Below are 16572 nucleotides of genomic sequence, written 5' to 3' on the forward strand. Positions count from 1 at the left end.
ACAAGTGGTCATGAGTGCTTTCTTTGTTGAAATTTAAGCTTAAAAGCAATAGGTTTGGAGTGTAATTATTAGAAATCAAGCCATAATCTGGGAGTAAATAACAACAGAAAGAGACAATGAGAATTCTGTCTGAGAACCCATTTATAAAGGTCAAGGAGTCCACACTATATGGCTCATAGTGTAACATTGTGAAAAGCTTGTACTGTGTGATGAGTTTAGGAGAAATGCTTAACAAGACACAGAATCACACATAAGACCCTGCCCACACTGGGAAGGCAGCCAAGAATTCCTGCCACCTCCACCCCAGGGTTGGGTGCCCTAATAAAGGCCACAGAGAGGACCACCTCCCTCCAGAGACTGCTTGTCATTTCTCACACTGTGGGGGTGGGGGGTTCCTAATGAATAAACAAATCAGAGTGTTTCTATAACTTGCTATGTGATTCAGAGTCAGTGAAGCAATAAGCCCCGGGTGCTTCAAATATTTCATGTCCCAAATAGCTTTTCAGAGAAACAACATGGAAAAGAAGTTCCAGGGCCTGTTTCACTGATCTAACCTTCTCTGTTTTCTCACATGTGATTCAAAATTAAAAAAAAAAAAAAAAAAAAATCCAGATGGGCGTGGAAACAGCTTGAGTTAATGTCGATCAAGAAAAAAATGGGAAAAAAATTAAAATCACAGATAACCCCCCAAACCTCATTACAACCATCAGGATTCTCCCCCTTTAGATATTTTCCAGAATGGTTGATGCATTGTCAACAATTACTTTATTGAGCATTGCAAGGTGCACAGCATTGTACATAGCTTTAAAATGTCAAGTTGACTTTTGTCACACCCTCTGTAAAGGATTCCCCAATGTCCATGGTTTCGTGGTTTTTCCTGCTGTGCTCCAGGGCTCATGCTGCTAGTACCATTGCAGGCTTACCACGATGTGGTACATGGACCAACTAACTGCACCATGTCCTCACCACTAGATGTTGGAACTCCTCAAACATGGGGTCCATGTATCGTCGACCTCTGCAACTCTGCTGTTCAAATACACGTTTGATGGATGACTGACTGAATGAATGACCAGTGTTTCGCTCTAGTTCCTTCTCCTGACACCGTCGTCTGCATTTAGGGGCAAGTGCTGACGCTGAGAAGCAAACACTCAAAAGGCACAATGGAAAAGAAAAGTGTCCAAAGACATGTCTGATCCAGACTAGAAAATCAGCTCCATAGTGATAAAGAGTTGGCTGATGTCCCCAGAGGCCTGAGACTATAATGGAGCCACAGAAAAATCTTCAAGCCAGAGATGGGGCTCATCAACCCAAATTCCCACCCAAAAGCCCAAAGTAGATCATCGGGAACAGGCCAGCAGTCCAGCCACCTGCTGGAGCCAGTGAACCAGAGGCACAGCCAATACCAGTGGTCCAGAGCAAAGGGTCTCAGCCACCTAAACTTAGGGATATTTTTTCCTTTCCAGATTTCAAAAAAGGCCACACCATAATAAATAAATAAGACGCTAAACAACTGAAACTGAAAAGGAAGACATTTTCAAATGGTTCTCAAGCAGCAGTTCAAATACCTTGCTCCTTCCATGGTGCCAAGGGACTCAAGCTACCATGGATGCCCCCTTTGGGTCTTTCAGTATGCAAGTAAGTACTCTGAGGGGATATTGAGTCCATGGGAGGCAGTAAGCATGATCTTATGCACGGATGGCTAGCTGTTTCATCATATAGGCCAAACCCATCTGATTCTTCAGAGCCTAGTCTGTTTGATGGATGAGGGAGAAAACTCTGCCTTGGTACAGGGAGGCAGCTGGACCACAGATCTGACATCCCAGGTGTGACGGGACATATGCAGAAGACCTTGGCTCCTGATATGCCATCAGCTAGCATCAGGCCTCAGCTTCCTCATCAAATGAGGCTTTGGTCAGACCATCTCGCTGGTCCCTTCTGAAATTCCCTTTCTTTCATCCAGCAGGATTCTTGACCCATCAGTACCAAGGCAAACCCTTGCTCCTCCATGTACTTTCATGCTGCTAAAACGAAGGAAAGCCCGACTACAGATTTTTATGCTTACTAACAGAAGTGTTGGTAAAATACTGCTTAAGAGTCTTAGGTAATCTGGTGCATAGCTCCCTATGACACGTTCGCGGTCTGGTGTCATACTACCCTACCTTGCATCACAAATTGATCAGGATGGCAGCTTGCTGGCTGCTCTTCCACTCTGGGTCCAATTCAATTATTTCTCTACAAAATGTAACTCTCATTACACTCACATTTCTTGTCCACCAACTTGATGCAAATGGTTGACCCACCCGTCTCTCTTTGTTGCCTTTCTGGACCCCAAGTTTCTGCATCAAACTTTCAGATGCATGGTGGCCTGCAATCCCCAAATCAGTAGTTTACCCTTGGTCCTTTTCTATTATACCCCACAACAATTCTTTAGAAAACTCAGAAAAATCCAGGTGATTCCATCTCAGCTGTGGAAGGCAGAGCAAAGTCTGGGACCTTCAGCTTCCTCCTGTTAATCATTTTCAGTGCAAGATTTAAAATGACAAGTGCTTCAGATGTATACATATGTCAAAACTATACACTTAAATATATGTACTTTATTGTATGCCAATTATACCTTGATAAAGTTGTTTTAAAATAAAAAGAGAAAAAGAAAAAAAAATGACAAGTGCTTGATCAAAAAATTGGGGATTAGCTCTCACATAGAACTTGAATTAATGGGAGAGTTATGTTTTCTAGCCTCAGACACACTAAAAAATAATTTCCTGAGATAATGATTCTGAATCAAGGTTATCCATATGTAAACTTATATATATGTATATGGATTTTTTTTTTCCGAGATGGCCAGAAGAGTTTTTATTTGGGGGCTCTTTTTTATGCCTTTATACCAAAGCAATCATTTAAGGACAGAGTCAGAGTGTTTTAGTAGTTTCTACTTTTGGTATTGGGTACTTGTTTGAAGTGTAAGAAAGAATGATCTAGTATGTTGCAGAATATGAATTTTCATATTAGCTTAACATGTAGGTCTTTGAGCTCTGTCTTCTCAGCCAGAGATTTAATATATGTCAAGTTAATCCAAGCTTGGCTAAGGATATCCTCGGACCTACAGCACCTACTCAGAGCAGGGGTCTGACCTGTGCACTCCCTTTTTTTTTTACCTGGGAGGACTGTACTATAGCATTCAAGGGGCAAACAATCTTAGTCCTTGCATTCAGAATTTGTTATGCCACGTTTGCCATAAAATGCTTATCATTACCTAAAAGAAAAAAATGCAGCAAAATTCAACTTTGAAGAAAAAAAACAAAACAACCTTACACGTCCTTGGGAGCCATGGAAAGCTAAGGGATATAGCAGATTCTATGTCCTAAGAAAGTTATTTCAACAGGGAAGCATGTCTTTACCTCACCAAGTCAGCTGAGTTGGGGAGAAAAAGAAGCAAAATGATAACAAATGGGCCAGGAGTATTTATATCAGTTTTGCCTTAAGTCTCAGAGAGTAATAGGAGGAACAAGACTCCTTTCTACTTTTCTTGGGAAGCCTTTGGTTTAAAGTTGTCCTCCTTTCCTGTAATTTTTAATTATCACAAATGAACACCTGAGTCTCTCCCATGGTCACCTGTATCAGAGTGAATAACTGAAGGTGATGGCTTGGAAGTTCACCCACATCACAGCAGGTGACCTACACATAATCTCACCTTGAACACTTCCTCTTGGGTGAAGTCAAAATTGTATCATCTTCCTTTGCAAAAACAGGCAGACACCCCCCCACCAAAGGCCAAAATATTACGATAACTGACAGTGAACAGAAACCCATTATATAGGCAAAATATTCCAGCTTTCTCTATTTAAAAAAAAAGAAAAGAAAAAAATCAAATTCATTGTGACTGGGCACTCAGTTTTTTTTCTATAACTCCCCAGGATTGTCGAAAGTAATCTTGTAGCCAATCTGCTTGCCGACATTAAAAATGACCTTAAATAGGCCACCCATGGTGCCAAAAGCAGTGTCAAAGAACAGAGAGATGATGCCACCAAGGCCCGTTGCAATGTCCCTGCACACAATTGGAACTGCGCCTATGGTGTACACAGGAAAAGTGGCCACATCCACAAGGACTCGGACAGGGATGCCCACGATACGGCAAACAACCTTCAGCAGGCAACAAAGGATCCGGAGAATGGCCCTGGTGATCCTGACCGTGACTTTGAGTACCTTCCAGGGAATGCTGGCCAACTCCTCCCCGATGGCCAAGAAGTAGGAGATGGTGGTTGACCCCAGGCGGTAAAGACAACTTTCTAGACCATGAGTCACCTGTTTGGTGACATACCACAGGAAATACACAAGGTACTTCAGGATTCTGACTGCCAGGAAATAAATTAATTGGCAAAGCTTGATGAATGGGGTAGCAGTGAAGCCCAAGAGTTTTCCCAAAAGGCTACTCTTTTCCTCAGATGCCTCTGGAGGCAGCAGAGTGGACCTGGTACTCCTTGTGCTGGAGAGGGTCCCAGAGTCCCCTTCAGAGTCTACCCTCCGCTCCTCATCCTGGACTTGGTTGACCATTTCCAGGATTTTTTTCATCTTCTCTGTGTCTTGTTCACTTTCCCCACAGTTGCTCTGGAACAGCTGAGGCTTGAATGGAAGCAGTTTCTCAAGTTCTTTCACCATCACATCTTCTATGACCTCCCGGTCCCGGGTGTGCTTGACAAAGCCCATGGCCCAGCCTCCTCCAGGGACAGCACAACAGGCTGCCAGCCAAACAAACTCCGGGATGGTCACTTTGTCTTTGACCTTGAGGTCTGAGGGCACAGCACCTGTGATGATGTAGAGCTCTTCCCCATCGCCACACTGTGGGGTCAGGGCCCGGTCCATTAGGCTGTTGAGATTCACGTACCACCGTTTCAGGAAGGATGGGGTCATTGGAGCTGCATTTGTGAGAGTGAACGTGGCTGTGTCGGGGTCACTGCTGAGGGAGAACGGGTACAGCTGTCCTGTCTGGTAATCAGAACCCAGGTAATCTGCATGCAAGGCTTGCTTGCTTCCCAGATTGTTCACAGAGCTGATGGCATCAGCCTCATCCATCACCTCCTCAAGGCTGCTGTTGGGGTCATCAATCTGAAAGAAGAAAGCAAGGTTGAGATGCGTCCCCGTTCACAGCAGACAGGGTGTCCTTGGATCATTCTGCCAAGACTCGAGCAAAGTCCTTATTACACCAACACTTCCAAGGCTTAGGTTTGGAAGTGTACACACACTTCATTCTAATCCCACAATCCTGGTGTCTGAAAGCATCTTTCAAATAGGTTGTTTCCTATTTCACTCTCTGTGTACACTCCACTCCTGCCCTGCAGTAATACCCTATCACACACTCACAAATATACCATCAGGACATTGGTTTTCAGTCCGCTGTGGTTTTATAAATTTCATAGCCCTTTTTGGGAATATTTTTCCATGAGATTCAAATCGATTTTAAAAATGAAAACAAGGGGAAAAGTAAATCTCAGCAGGCTCATAAAAATCATAACTAATTCAGATAATCAGCCACCAATGTTAGCTGCGATTTAAAGAACATATTCCTAAATGAAATTTACATACTTTGGGATATACGAAAAACATTCAACTCTAATCAGAGCATTTAAATCAAATGCAGGGGGGCGTGGGCTTCCCTGGTGGCGCAGTCGTTAAGAATCCGCCTGCCAATGCAGGGCACACGGGTTCGAGCCTTGGTCCGGGAACATCCCACATGCCACGGAGCAACTAAGCTCGTGCGCCACAACTACTGAGCCTGCGCTCTAGAGCCCGCGAGCCACAGCTACTGAGCCTGCACACCTAGAGCCTGTGCTCCGCAACAAGAGAAGCCACTGCAATGAGAAGCCCACGCACCGCAATGAAGAGTAGCCCCCGCACCACAATGAAGAGTAGCCCCCGCTCGCCGCAACTAGAGGAAGCCCGTGCACAGCAACGAAGACCCAAAGCAGTCAAAAATAAATAAATTAAAAAATTAATAAATTTTAAAAATAAATAAATAAACCAAACAGGGGAAAATGTATAGATTATTGTCAGTTATTAGATACTTCCCAGGCCAAGCTAAAATTTGACCAACTTCTCTTCGAATTTCATCTCCTCATAATATTTGCTATCATTAACAACGCATTTTCTGTCCAGGCCAATCTAGCTATGTGTTATATATCAATAATGATCAATATATACATCCCTCTTGGTTCTGGTTTTTTTCTTTTCTTTTTAAATTCAGCAGTATGATACATACTTTCACTTTGCCAATCTGAAAAGATGAAAGGAAGGAGCTCAGGATTAACCCAGAACTCTATTTTTTGCTCCCAAACTAGACTGTAAATTCCTTGACACCAGGGACCCTGTATATAGGACCCAGTCAAGGACTGACACATACTAGAATCTCAAGGCACTCTTGTTAATCTGAGATGGTCATCACTGCAGTATTTATAATAGCAGGAAGTTGAATCAACCTACATTTTCAAAAACTGGGAACAGTTAAATAAATGGTGTTATATCCATTAAAGAAATATCTCAAAGCCATTAAAAAGCACTTGTAATAATGGGGAAATATGTGTTATAACGTTGAAAGGAAAAGGCAGATTATAAAATTAAATGATAACGATTTTTTAAATTCTAAAAATAGGCATGAAAAAACTTTGAAAGGAAACACATGAAAATGTCCACAATGGTTGTTTGACTCCCAAGGGTGCAAGTGATACTTTTTTTTTCCTCTATTTTCTTGTTTCTCTCCCTGTACCTCTCCTACCCACATCAACCCACAAATTATTTATATGTTATTTTCAAAAGGAAAAAACAAAAAAGAAACCAACTAAAATAAGTAAATTCTTACTAATTGATTCCCTAGGTTTAGACTCGCTAAACCTGTCTATAAACCCAAGGGAGTCAAGGTCATGTGATTGTTGCACCTCCTGTCAAGAGGGCAACCAACTCTGCATTTCTCCAGCTCTGCAATGGCAAATGTAGACATGCTCATGCATGTATGTGTAGGGTTAGCAGGGCAACAGATGAGCAAGTTCGTATAAAAGCAGGAATATTCACTGAAGTCTAATGATGAAGTAAGCCATAGCCTCACCCTTCAAGGTTGTTCTGTCCCTTTCCCCAGTCTTAGAATTAGAAATGCTCCTGGATGTTCTCCACTCCTACCACATCCTCACAGGACAGAAATAAGAAGCACATTCATTTTGTAGAGCTGCTGCCGCTGCTCTTCTATAGCTGAAAGATACATCCCATGGAAATATCAACTTCATTCCTGAATCATGAGATAAGATATGGCAGAGCCAAGATTGTGGAGTCTTGGGTGGAAGGTCAGGAATTTTAGGATGCATGTTTCTCCATGGTTACCAGGGAACTGTGTCTGCATTTAGCCTGGTGTAGCTGCTTTATCCCATCCAGCGGAAGTCTGGAGCTGGTTTTTTAATTGGTAGCTGTGTGACAGAGCACAGGTCAACACAGTGGTTCGTCTTCTGCCTGAGAGCCACCCAGGGATTAAATAATGCCTGCAAGGACAGAAGGCAGGCTGGAACACGAGGAAAGAGATTCTTGGATGAGCAAGGGGAAGGAACAAAAGAGAGCCAGGCAGGAAGAGAAAAGGGGAGGGAAAAAAGACAGGGGGAAGACAAAAAGAAAGAAAGAGAGACTTGTGTGTGTGTGTGTATGTGTGTGTGTGTGTGTGTGTGTGTAAGAGACAACACAATATCCTGCTCTTAGGCAGAAACCAGGACTGTGGGTTGATTTACTCCCAAACTTCAGAGCATGGTCTCCCAGCTGCCAAGGTCAGAGGAGACTGAGCTGGTTGCTTCTGCATCTTCTCATGCCACTTGAGTTAAAGGGGCTGCCGTGTTTAAGCCTTTTCTGCCCACAGTTCACAGGTACATGGGAAATGGGCCAGTATGAACTGAAGGGGTTGGAAGGCCAGGGCCCAATTCCACAATGGGCCCTGTGTACCTCCCTGCCCTGGGCCTCCCTAGGCAAAGCAGAAACTAAACAATATGCTCTGGATGTGCAGGCAGAAGAGAGCACATCTTCCCTCCCCTTCCCCTTGCTTTCTTCAGAACCCCATATCCATGGTCACTGTATTCTTATGAACCCCAAATTTGGCCCTATGGTTTGATGATAAGGTAGACTGTAGTGTTTGAAATCAAGACAGAATGCCTTAATTCTGTACCTACATAGTGATATAACAGGAGGTCAAGAACTAATTTTTTTTTAACTGCCAAGTAAATGCTTTCAATATAACATCCTACAGAAGGTATTTTTTATCTGATTTTACAAACGGGGAAACTAAAACACGGAAAGATGAAGTAACTTTGCCAAAGATATCCAATAATAAGCAGGACAGGAACTGAACTGAGGTCAGTCTTTTTATTCTTAAGGCACATGTTCTTTATTACTAAACCATATTTTCCCCCATCTTAAAGGACACTGCTGTACCAGTTTTCTCCACCAGAGAGTAAAAAAAAACACTGAAGTCTCCTTTCCTCTCTGTGTCACAGAATAAATGAAGTTCCTTAAGCTTGCAGGGAGAGAAGCTGATGTCTGAGCCCCTGGGGTTGCAGTCCCCAGAATGGAAAGAGAGTGGAAAGGAGAAGGTAAAATGGTACATGTACAGGCTGGCCCTCATGCTTCCTTTCTGCCTTTGCCCAGAGCACATGGAGGCTGAGCCTCTAGCTTCACAGTCTCAGAAATGTGGCAGCACAGGCAGCAGGCAACTGGCCAGAGTAGTTTCCAGAGTACTACTACCCTTAGAAACTGGTCAGCTGGCTGGTTCCCCCAGAAGCACTGTTCCTATTAGCACCTCACTTGGCTACTCGCTTTTTTTTCTCTACATCAGCAGCTGTAACAGAGAACAGTAAACACAGCAAAACTTCATGGAGGAAGACTGTGTCAGGCATTCTAGGCTTGTCTTGTCTGGCCACAGTTCAATACACTAATGTATATAATGTATAAAATTAGTATGGATGCTACCAGTCAAAATTAAAACATAAAATAAATAATAGAGAAATTTCCCAAGGCTTATCTAATACAGTCTTAAATCTCTGACAAAGATACCAAAGAATGTTTTATGAGACCACATACTGATCTTCAATGAACCCTCTATTCTCTCCTTTGAGGATTCAATTACATCAAAGCCTCTCCTTCTATCCTTTTTGTGACTTATGTTCTTTTTCATACTTTATACCTTATTAACTTTCTATATTGCATTCCAGGTGAGTCCCTAGATCTATCTTCCAATTCACTAAATCTCTCTTTAGCCATGTTTAGTTTACTGCCTACTTTGTTGAGATGTTTTTCTTTTTTCTCTTTGTTTTCCATTTCAATGAATCTTTTTTTCTTTTCTAGCATTTCTATTTGGTTCTATTTCATAGTCTCCTTTTTAATTTTTTTTCCTCTCTTGAGGAATTCTTTTTTATCTTTCAATAGTTTAGACATTCTTAAAGTCCCTTTAAGATCTGTCTATTTTATTTGGTTTTTCAGTTTATTTTGTTGCTCCTATTGGTTGACTTCAAGGTGGTGTGTATACGTAAGTGCTTTGCAGTGTTTGCTCATAAGCTTGTCTTCATAAGAGGTCCATGATGTTTTGTTGAAAAAAAAAAAAAGGCAAAAATGAAAACAAAAACAAATCTAATAGGATTGCTTTCACAGTTGCCTCTGCCAGACCCCTAAAGAGTTCAATGATTCTGGACTAGTTTCTGAGTTATTTTCTCAGTCCAGGGTTTCCACATGGAGAAAGCAGTGCACATTTGGACCCATACAAAAGAAAGATGATGGCTTTAAGCTTATTTCTGGAGGGTGACTATTTCCACTAATGACATGATGTGGGCAACTACTTCCTATAACAACTTGCAGGTAGTTTTCCTGCCTGGTTCACCAGTGCTGCAACAGTTTGCCAGCCCCCAGCTTAACCTGGCGAGCCTAGCTCCAGACCCATGTCATGATTTGGTTATGTAATCTTGATTCCTGTCCCCAAGCAGGTTAGAGCCCTAGCCCCTACCATCCCTGTGGCTTCCCACACACAGATTTGGCTATTGATTTCTTATATATTTCTGGCACCTGAAAATTCTTCTTACTTTTTTGCTGAAATATGAATTTAATTTAAATACATATATATAATATTTTTTAATACAACATTTCTATGTGTTTGTAGTGGAAGGAGAGGCATTCCACATCTGCCCAGAAACTTTGTTTTTCCCCGTCTAAGGTTTATAAAGTTTCTCCTAAAGTATGCCTTGTTTCCGTTTATAACTTATTATGGATTTATCATCCCCAAATTTACTTACTTTGCTTAATTCTCCTTTTTTCTATTTAGACCACCTACCGGATACCTGTTTGGTGTAAGTAGAACAGTATCTTCCAACACCTTTACTGATGTGTCAAGAACTTTACAGGCTGAAATCTCTCACTAAGAATAGGATATAGGGACTCCCAGATCTTTGCCAAATCACATCAGCCAGCTTACAAACAATCTGATTCTGTCTGGTTTTTGTTTGTTTATTTTTACCAATTCCTTTGCATTATCTATCACCTATAATTCTCTTGTCTGTTCATGTAGGCATTTCTGTCTTACTGAAATTTATGTCCATTGATTTTTGTATTTGCAACTTAGAGTCATTAAAAAAATGGATATTCCATTATGAAATCACTTTACCATATAATTTATAAAACATATTAAATCCCAGGCCCTTATAATAGTCTGCTAACTAATCTCCACTGAGAGAAATGCCCATGATGATTTCTACTTCCTGTCTTAAAACCAGTTTTTTAACTTATGACAAAACTTTCTTTTGATCTCAAGATGACAAATGTTCTAATGTCATTTGTTAAAGAGTCATCTGAAAATCTAAATAAAATTGGTATAACAGCTCCCCCTCATCATCATGCTTCCTAACTCTACAAAACAACCATTATGTCTTGGTAGGCTCTCACTTTCTGAAGGAATGGCGAAGTGTGTCTGTAACTAAAATACCTGATTCGTGTATGGAACACTGTACTAAAAATAATAAGAATATTTGATTTAAAAGTCTAATATATTCTTTGAGACACTGTCACACAAAGGGCAGGTGTTTTTTTCCATGCTCTCTGTAGACATAGTTTAATGATCTGGTTATAGTAATTACAGTAAATTACCGACAACACTGCTCCCTAAAGACAAAAATACAACTATGATGTAAGATGTAATTTCAGATTACAATTTCTGGGTTGCACTTGCCCTTTTGCAAGCACCACTAATCTTTCTCTTTGGTTTCCCAGCGGAATCGCTGGATGAAGGGACAGGCACAAAGCTCTCTGTGTAATCCACCTCCCTGTTGACCTAGTCCTCCTGGGCTGCTGATATAATTTGATACAGTTCCTGGGTTTAATGGAAAATTTTTTTTCCTAATCACAACATGCTAGGTAGGTTTTAGAAGAATGAGTGCTCCCCAACCACCAGCATCCTGCCCCATAAATAATCTTATAAAAAAATTCCTCTTCAAATTTAGTACCAAAAAAAAAAAAAAAAAAAACTGTTTCTCTCTCTCAACGAGTTGGTCTGTTTCCTTCAACCAGACAGCCAAAGCTATTTAAACCCATGGGATTTCTTTTTTTGCTTTGGAATTAAATGAAAGGAGACTTTCAATTTTCCTGCTAATATGCATGTAAGAAAAGTAGACCAATAGAAAATTGAGGAGAGCTGGAGGGAAAATAGGCACCCATTCAACAATATGTATTAAGCATATTTATGTGTGATCACTACTGTAGGAGAAAGCAGTAGGACTGGTAATAATAACACCACCAACACTTATCAAGTACTACATGCCAGGCCCTATTCTAAGAATTTCACTTGTACTAAATCAGTAAGTGGCTGCACTAAGTATTCACTCATCTAAACTCAAGAAAACTAGGTACTTTTATTATCACATTTTGACAGGTAGAGAAACTGAGGCACGTGAAGATTAAGTAGCTTACTCAAGGTCACACAGTTAGTGAGTGGTGATGTCACGGCATGAACTCAGGAAGTCCATCCCCACAGCTGCAGCTCTTAATCACTGTTTCATATGCCTCAAAATAGGCCTCTACATCAAGAAACTCAGGAGCAACTTAGGGAAACAAGATACCGATACATACAAAGTTAAATAGGAAACCAAGAAAAAACAACAGTGCAATGCAGATAAAGTTAAGTGCCAAATAAATGTGATGAAGAAAAAGAGCAATCGGATCCAGAGGAAGGAAGGGCACAATAAATGAGGTCAGAGAAGATATCTTACTTTTTGGAGAAAACAAAAGCTGAGGCAGGGTTAGAAGGATGTGCAAGATTTTGATAAACTTAGAAAAATAGAAAGGTCAGTAAGGCTTAACGAGATGTCTACACAAAGGCTTGAGGGCAGAGACAAGCAGTCTGTGAAAATGTGACTCTGAGTAAGGAAAAGTGAAAGGTTTAATTGGAAGGGATAGCAGGGGGCCAGACTATAAATGATCTGACATACAGATAACTGATCATAGAATAATTATAACTGCGACTCATCGAGCGCTCTCTATGTAGCAGGCACCATGGTAAGTGTTTTACAGAACGTATCTTTTTAAATCCTAACAGGATCCCTATTACCTCCTTTGTAGAAGATGTAACTGAGGCTCAGTCGTTGAGTAGCGTGCGGATGTCACACTGTCGGTGAGGGAGGGTGAGGTCACGAACCCACGTGGTGTGACTTCAGGGACCTTAACGCACTACTGCTCCATTCTGCTTTCTGGGTGTTTTCAATGCTATGCTTCCAAGTCTAATCTTGACCTGTACACAGGGTACATTCCCTGATGGCTTCTGAGGCTGGAGCATCATTAGGGATGTGTAATTCCAGGGAGATATACACCTGCCGGCACTGGCCAGGAAAGCCTGGACCACAAGGCAGATGAGGGAATGGATAGGGAAGGACATGTGCGAGATTCTGGAAGGAAGGAGCGTCGGGATGTGAAGGCTGATGCAGGAGGGTCCCTGGAAGGTAAAAGATGATGTCCAAGGCTGGAGCCGAGGTCACCCGGAAATAAGGGGCAGTGGAGGGAAACTGGACAGGCTGATCTTTACAGGAGACTACATTGACAGGCAGAAATATTTGATAGCAGCTAGAGATACAGAACTGGAGCTTGGGCACAAAGGCGAGGTTGGCCACAGAGGAGTAACAAAGGCTCAACCTGGTGCACACACTTTCTGGGGTCCGGGCCCTGTGGTGTGACTCACATAAGATTTGCACTGCAGGGGACTTCCCTGGTGGTCCAGTGGGTAAGACTCCACGCTCCCAATGCAAGGGGCCTGGGTTCGATCCCTAGTCGGGGAACTAGATCCCGCATGACACAACTAAGAGTCCACATGCCACAACTAAGAAATCTGCATGCCGCAACTAAAAGATCCCATGTGGGACTTCCCTGGTGGCACAGTGGTTAAGAATCCACCTGCCCATGCAGGGGACACGGGTTTGAACCCTGGTCCGGGAAGATCCCACATGCCGCGGAGCAACCAAGCCCAAGAGCCACAGCTACTGAGCCAGCGTGCCACAACTACTGAAGCCCGCACACCTAGAGCCCGAGCACCACAACGAAGAGTAGCCCCCGCTCACTGCAACTACAGAAAGCCCACACATAGCAACGAAGACCCAATGCGGCCAAAAAAAAAATCCCGTGTGCCTCAACAAAGATTGCACGTGCCACAACTAAGACCTGACACAGCCAAAATAAATAAGTAGATAAAAATAAATAAATCTTAAAAAAAAAAAAAAGACTTGCACTGCAGTGCATGTAACCCCGTGGTGCCTTGTGGACAATGAGAAGTGAACCACTGGATGCTTCTATTGCTATTTTAATAGTTATGCATTTATGTTTAACATGTTCTGGGAAGATATAACCAGCATTTCCTACACATGATTTCATGGATATGATTATTTAGGATAAGACTAAATTTATTTTCCAATAAGTTGATTTAAAGTCAATGCAAAGACCAAATTTCAAGTCAATAGTAGTATAGGTGGACTCTTGTGAAGCAGGTCTGCAAATGACTATCATTTAGAAAATACTGCACTGCTGCATCCCATTGGCTCTTCATACAACCCTACCGGGTAAGTATTATCATCATCTCCATTTTACACACGGGAAAATTAAAACTCAGGTAAGTGACAGCTACAAGCTCACCCAATTCATAAGTGGCACAGCCAAGCCTACGCCCAGCATTACAGAATCAAAAGCTCCTAGCCCTGCCCATGCCTCTAGGTGAGGAAGGGAGGCCAAAAGCCACAGGGAAGCCACGCTAGAGGATGGGGGAGAGGGGAGGGAGGGGATGAAGGGGCAACTGGGCAACTGATGGAGCCTAGGAGAATCAATCTTCTAGTGTCACATCAAAGTCAAGGGAGGACAAAGCTTCTCCTAGAGGAGGATCACAGTGTGTGGCACCTGCTCGGAGAGGAAAGGGAAGGATGGAGACAAACCCTGAGGGCTTTGATGATTAAAGAGTCCTTAGTGAGGCTTCAAAGGGCGATTTCCACAGGGGGCTCAGGAAGGAAGACAGGTGGTGGAAGTGAGTGGATATGGGCAAGAGGAGGCTGCAGACAGACCTCCGTTTGAGTTTTTACATAAAGGCAGGAGAAGAACACAGCCTTAGCTGGAGAAGCAGGGCTTACAGGTTTAAGCAAAGATTGTCCTGCAGCCCCCCACCTGCATCCAAGGAAGAGGGGGCATTGGGAGGGTGGGGCTACCTAGGTCTCCATACAAGGGAGCACCTTGGGGCTTGAGAGCATCTCACAGGGACGATGACAAGGTGACGGGCTGGAGGGGCGGGGGGGGGGGGCAGTGAACAGAAGCCCCTGTCCCTGAGGGTTCCTGGGCTGTGAAATCCATGCACACCTCAGGGACCAATGTCACCTGGTACAGATTTGCCATGGGGGAATTGGTCACTGGTTGGGGCGCGGGGGGGGGGGGTGGTAAGGAGGAGATGCTGGGGACAGGGGCAGTGGTCTGCAGAACACAAACACGAAGCTTCAGCACTTGTTAGTGTCCGGATGGGACGGGGCCAAGGCTTGCAGGTGACAGCTAATGGCCCTGCTGATGTGAGGGGACTAAGCAAGTGCAGTGAGGAGCAAGGTTGGCTCGGGGCACGTGGGGACGGGGAGAGGACTGGGTGCGTTGTGCCAGCAGCTGGCAGGTGGAGGGGTCAGGGGTGGCCCTGCTGCTGCTGAGCTGCTGCCAGGAGTGTGGACAGTGCTGAGGATTGTGGAACGTGAGGGAACCATCCCGCTGGGCAGGCTGATCTCCAAAGACAAGGTGGGGAAGGGTCTGCCCTTTACACCAGTGAGCTAATTTCGACATATTGAAAGAATGATCTCCCTTGAGCTCCACAATAACCTACACGTGCACATAGGATGTCCTCCAATTTGCAGACGAGAAAAGAGGGGCTCCAGAGAAAACGGACTGTCCTCTAGTTCTGCTCCAGGCTTTCCCCCTGGGGAAGTTGGTCCTTGAGAAGGATGATCAAAATGGTGGTGAAACTTTGCACTGATTCGCCCTGGGAAGGGTGGAGTTTCCTTCCTCAGCAGAAGCTTAGGCTGAAGCTAGATAAGCACATGCTGGGAATGATTCAGACAAGATCCTGTGATGGGGGAGACCTAGTGAGCTCCTATCTAACTCTGTGGGGACAGAGAGGCTATTTCCTTTGGGGTTTGTTTTATTTTTCAACAAGAGTTAAATCATCAGACAAGTTGAACAGTGGGTGTTCCAATTTTGTTTCTGCTGTGTGAACTATGATACACACACACACACACACACACACAGACATTAAAGAGTTGCTGTCACCCTGTTGCCCATCACCAGGTGGGTCAGAGGGCCCCCCCTTACAAGGAACTAAAACTGCAGCTGAAATCGGAACATCAGATAATCTTATCAGAGCTGGAGCTGGTCGCTGCAGACAGGCCCTCTGCACACTCCCACAAGTCAGAATGAACTAGATCTGAGGACCCACCAGGAAAAATACCCAGCTTGGGAAAGAGCTGCCTTTCAGAAAAGAAGCAGGAGGCCAGAGGGGCCACAAGAGCCACGGAAGGACGTCTGGGGAGGAATAAACCACCAGGCCTTTCAGCTCTCAGAAAGGCATAAACAGAGTTCTGACCCACCCATTTAAGAAAAAAAAAAAAAAATCCTCCCTGCTTGGCATCTATAATATTCTTTATCCTCTTGGGAACAGAAACAGCTTTAGAAGAATTAGAAGGATGCTTTTTCCTTTTTTTTTTTTTTTTTTTTTTTTTTTAAGGAATGAGAAATGCAGGGCTTTCCATTTCCTGAACAGCCTTCCTCCCCCTGAATCACCCTTCCTCTGGGCTCCCCACGCTGCCCACACACCTCCCTGCCTTTGGGGAGGAGTAAGCATCTCCAGCTGTCCTTGTGCCCTGCACATCGTAGGCGCGCGGCACAGACAGCGTGGGGTGAACCGTGCAGAAGGGAGACAAAGGGCCTAAGAGTTCTCTCCTCCTAAGTCGGAAGGTGGTGGAACAGAGGAGGGAATGAAACGATGTTCCACTTCCATTTCAGACCTTCCTTTGTCTTCAG

General features: G+C 43.5%; 1 protein-coding gene across 1 annotated transcript in view; it reads right to left on the bottom strand.

Annotated features, from left to right (window-relative positions):
- Positions 1–748: 748 nt before the first annotated feature.
- ENDOD1 (endonuclease domain containing 1) overlaps positions 749–16572 on the bottom strand; it is a 30486-nt gene continuing 14662 nt past the window's right edge. Inside the window, exon 2 of the mRNA XM_082409939.1 lies at positions 749–5103. Coding sequence (XP_082266065.1) covers positions 3901–5103 — 1203 coding nt within the window. The 3' untranslated portion in view covers positions 749–3900. The remainder of the gene's footprint in view (positions 5104–16572) is intronic.

Source organism: Balaenoptera physalus (genome assembly GCF_965194825.1).
Source record: "Balaenoptera physalus genome assembly, chromosome: 10".
In the NCBI taxonomy this organism is placed as follows: Eukaryota; Metazoa; Chordata; class Mammalia; order Artiodactyla; family Balaenopteridae; genus Balaenoptera; species Balaenoptera physalus.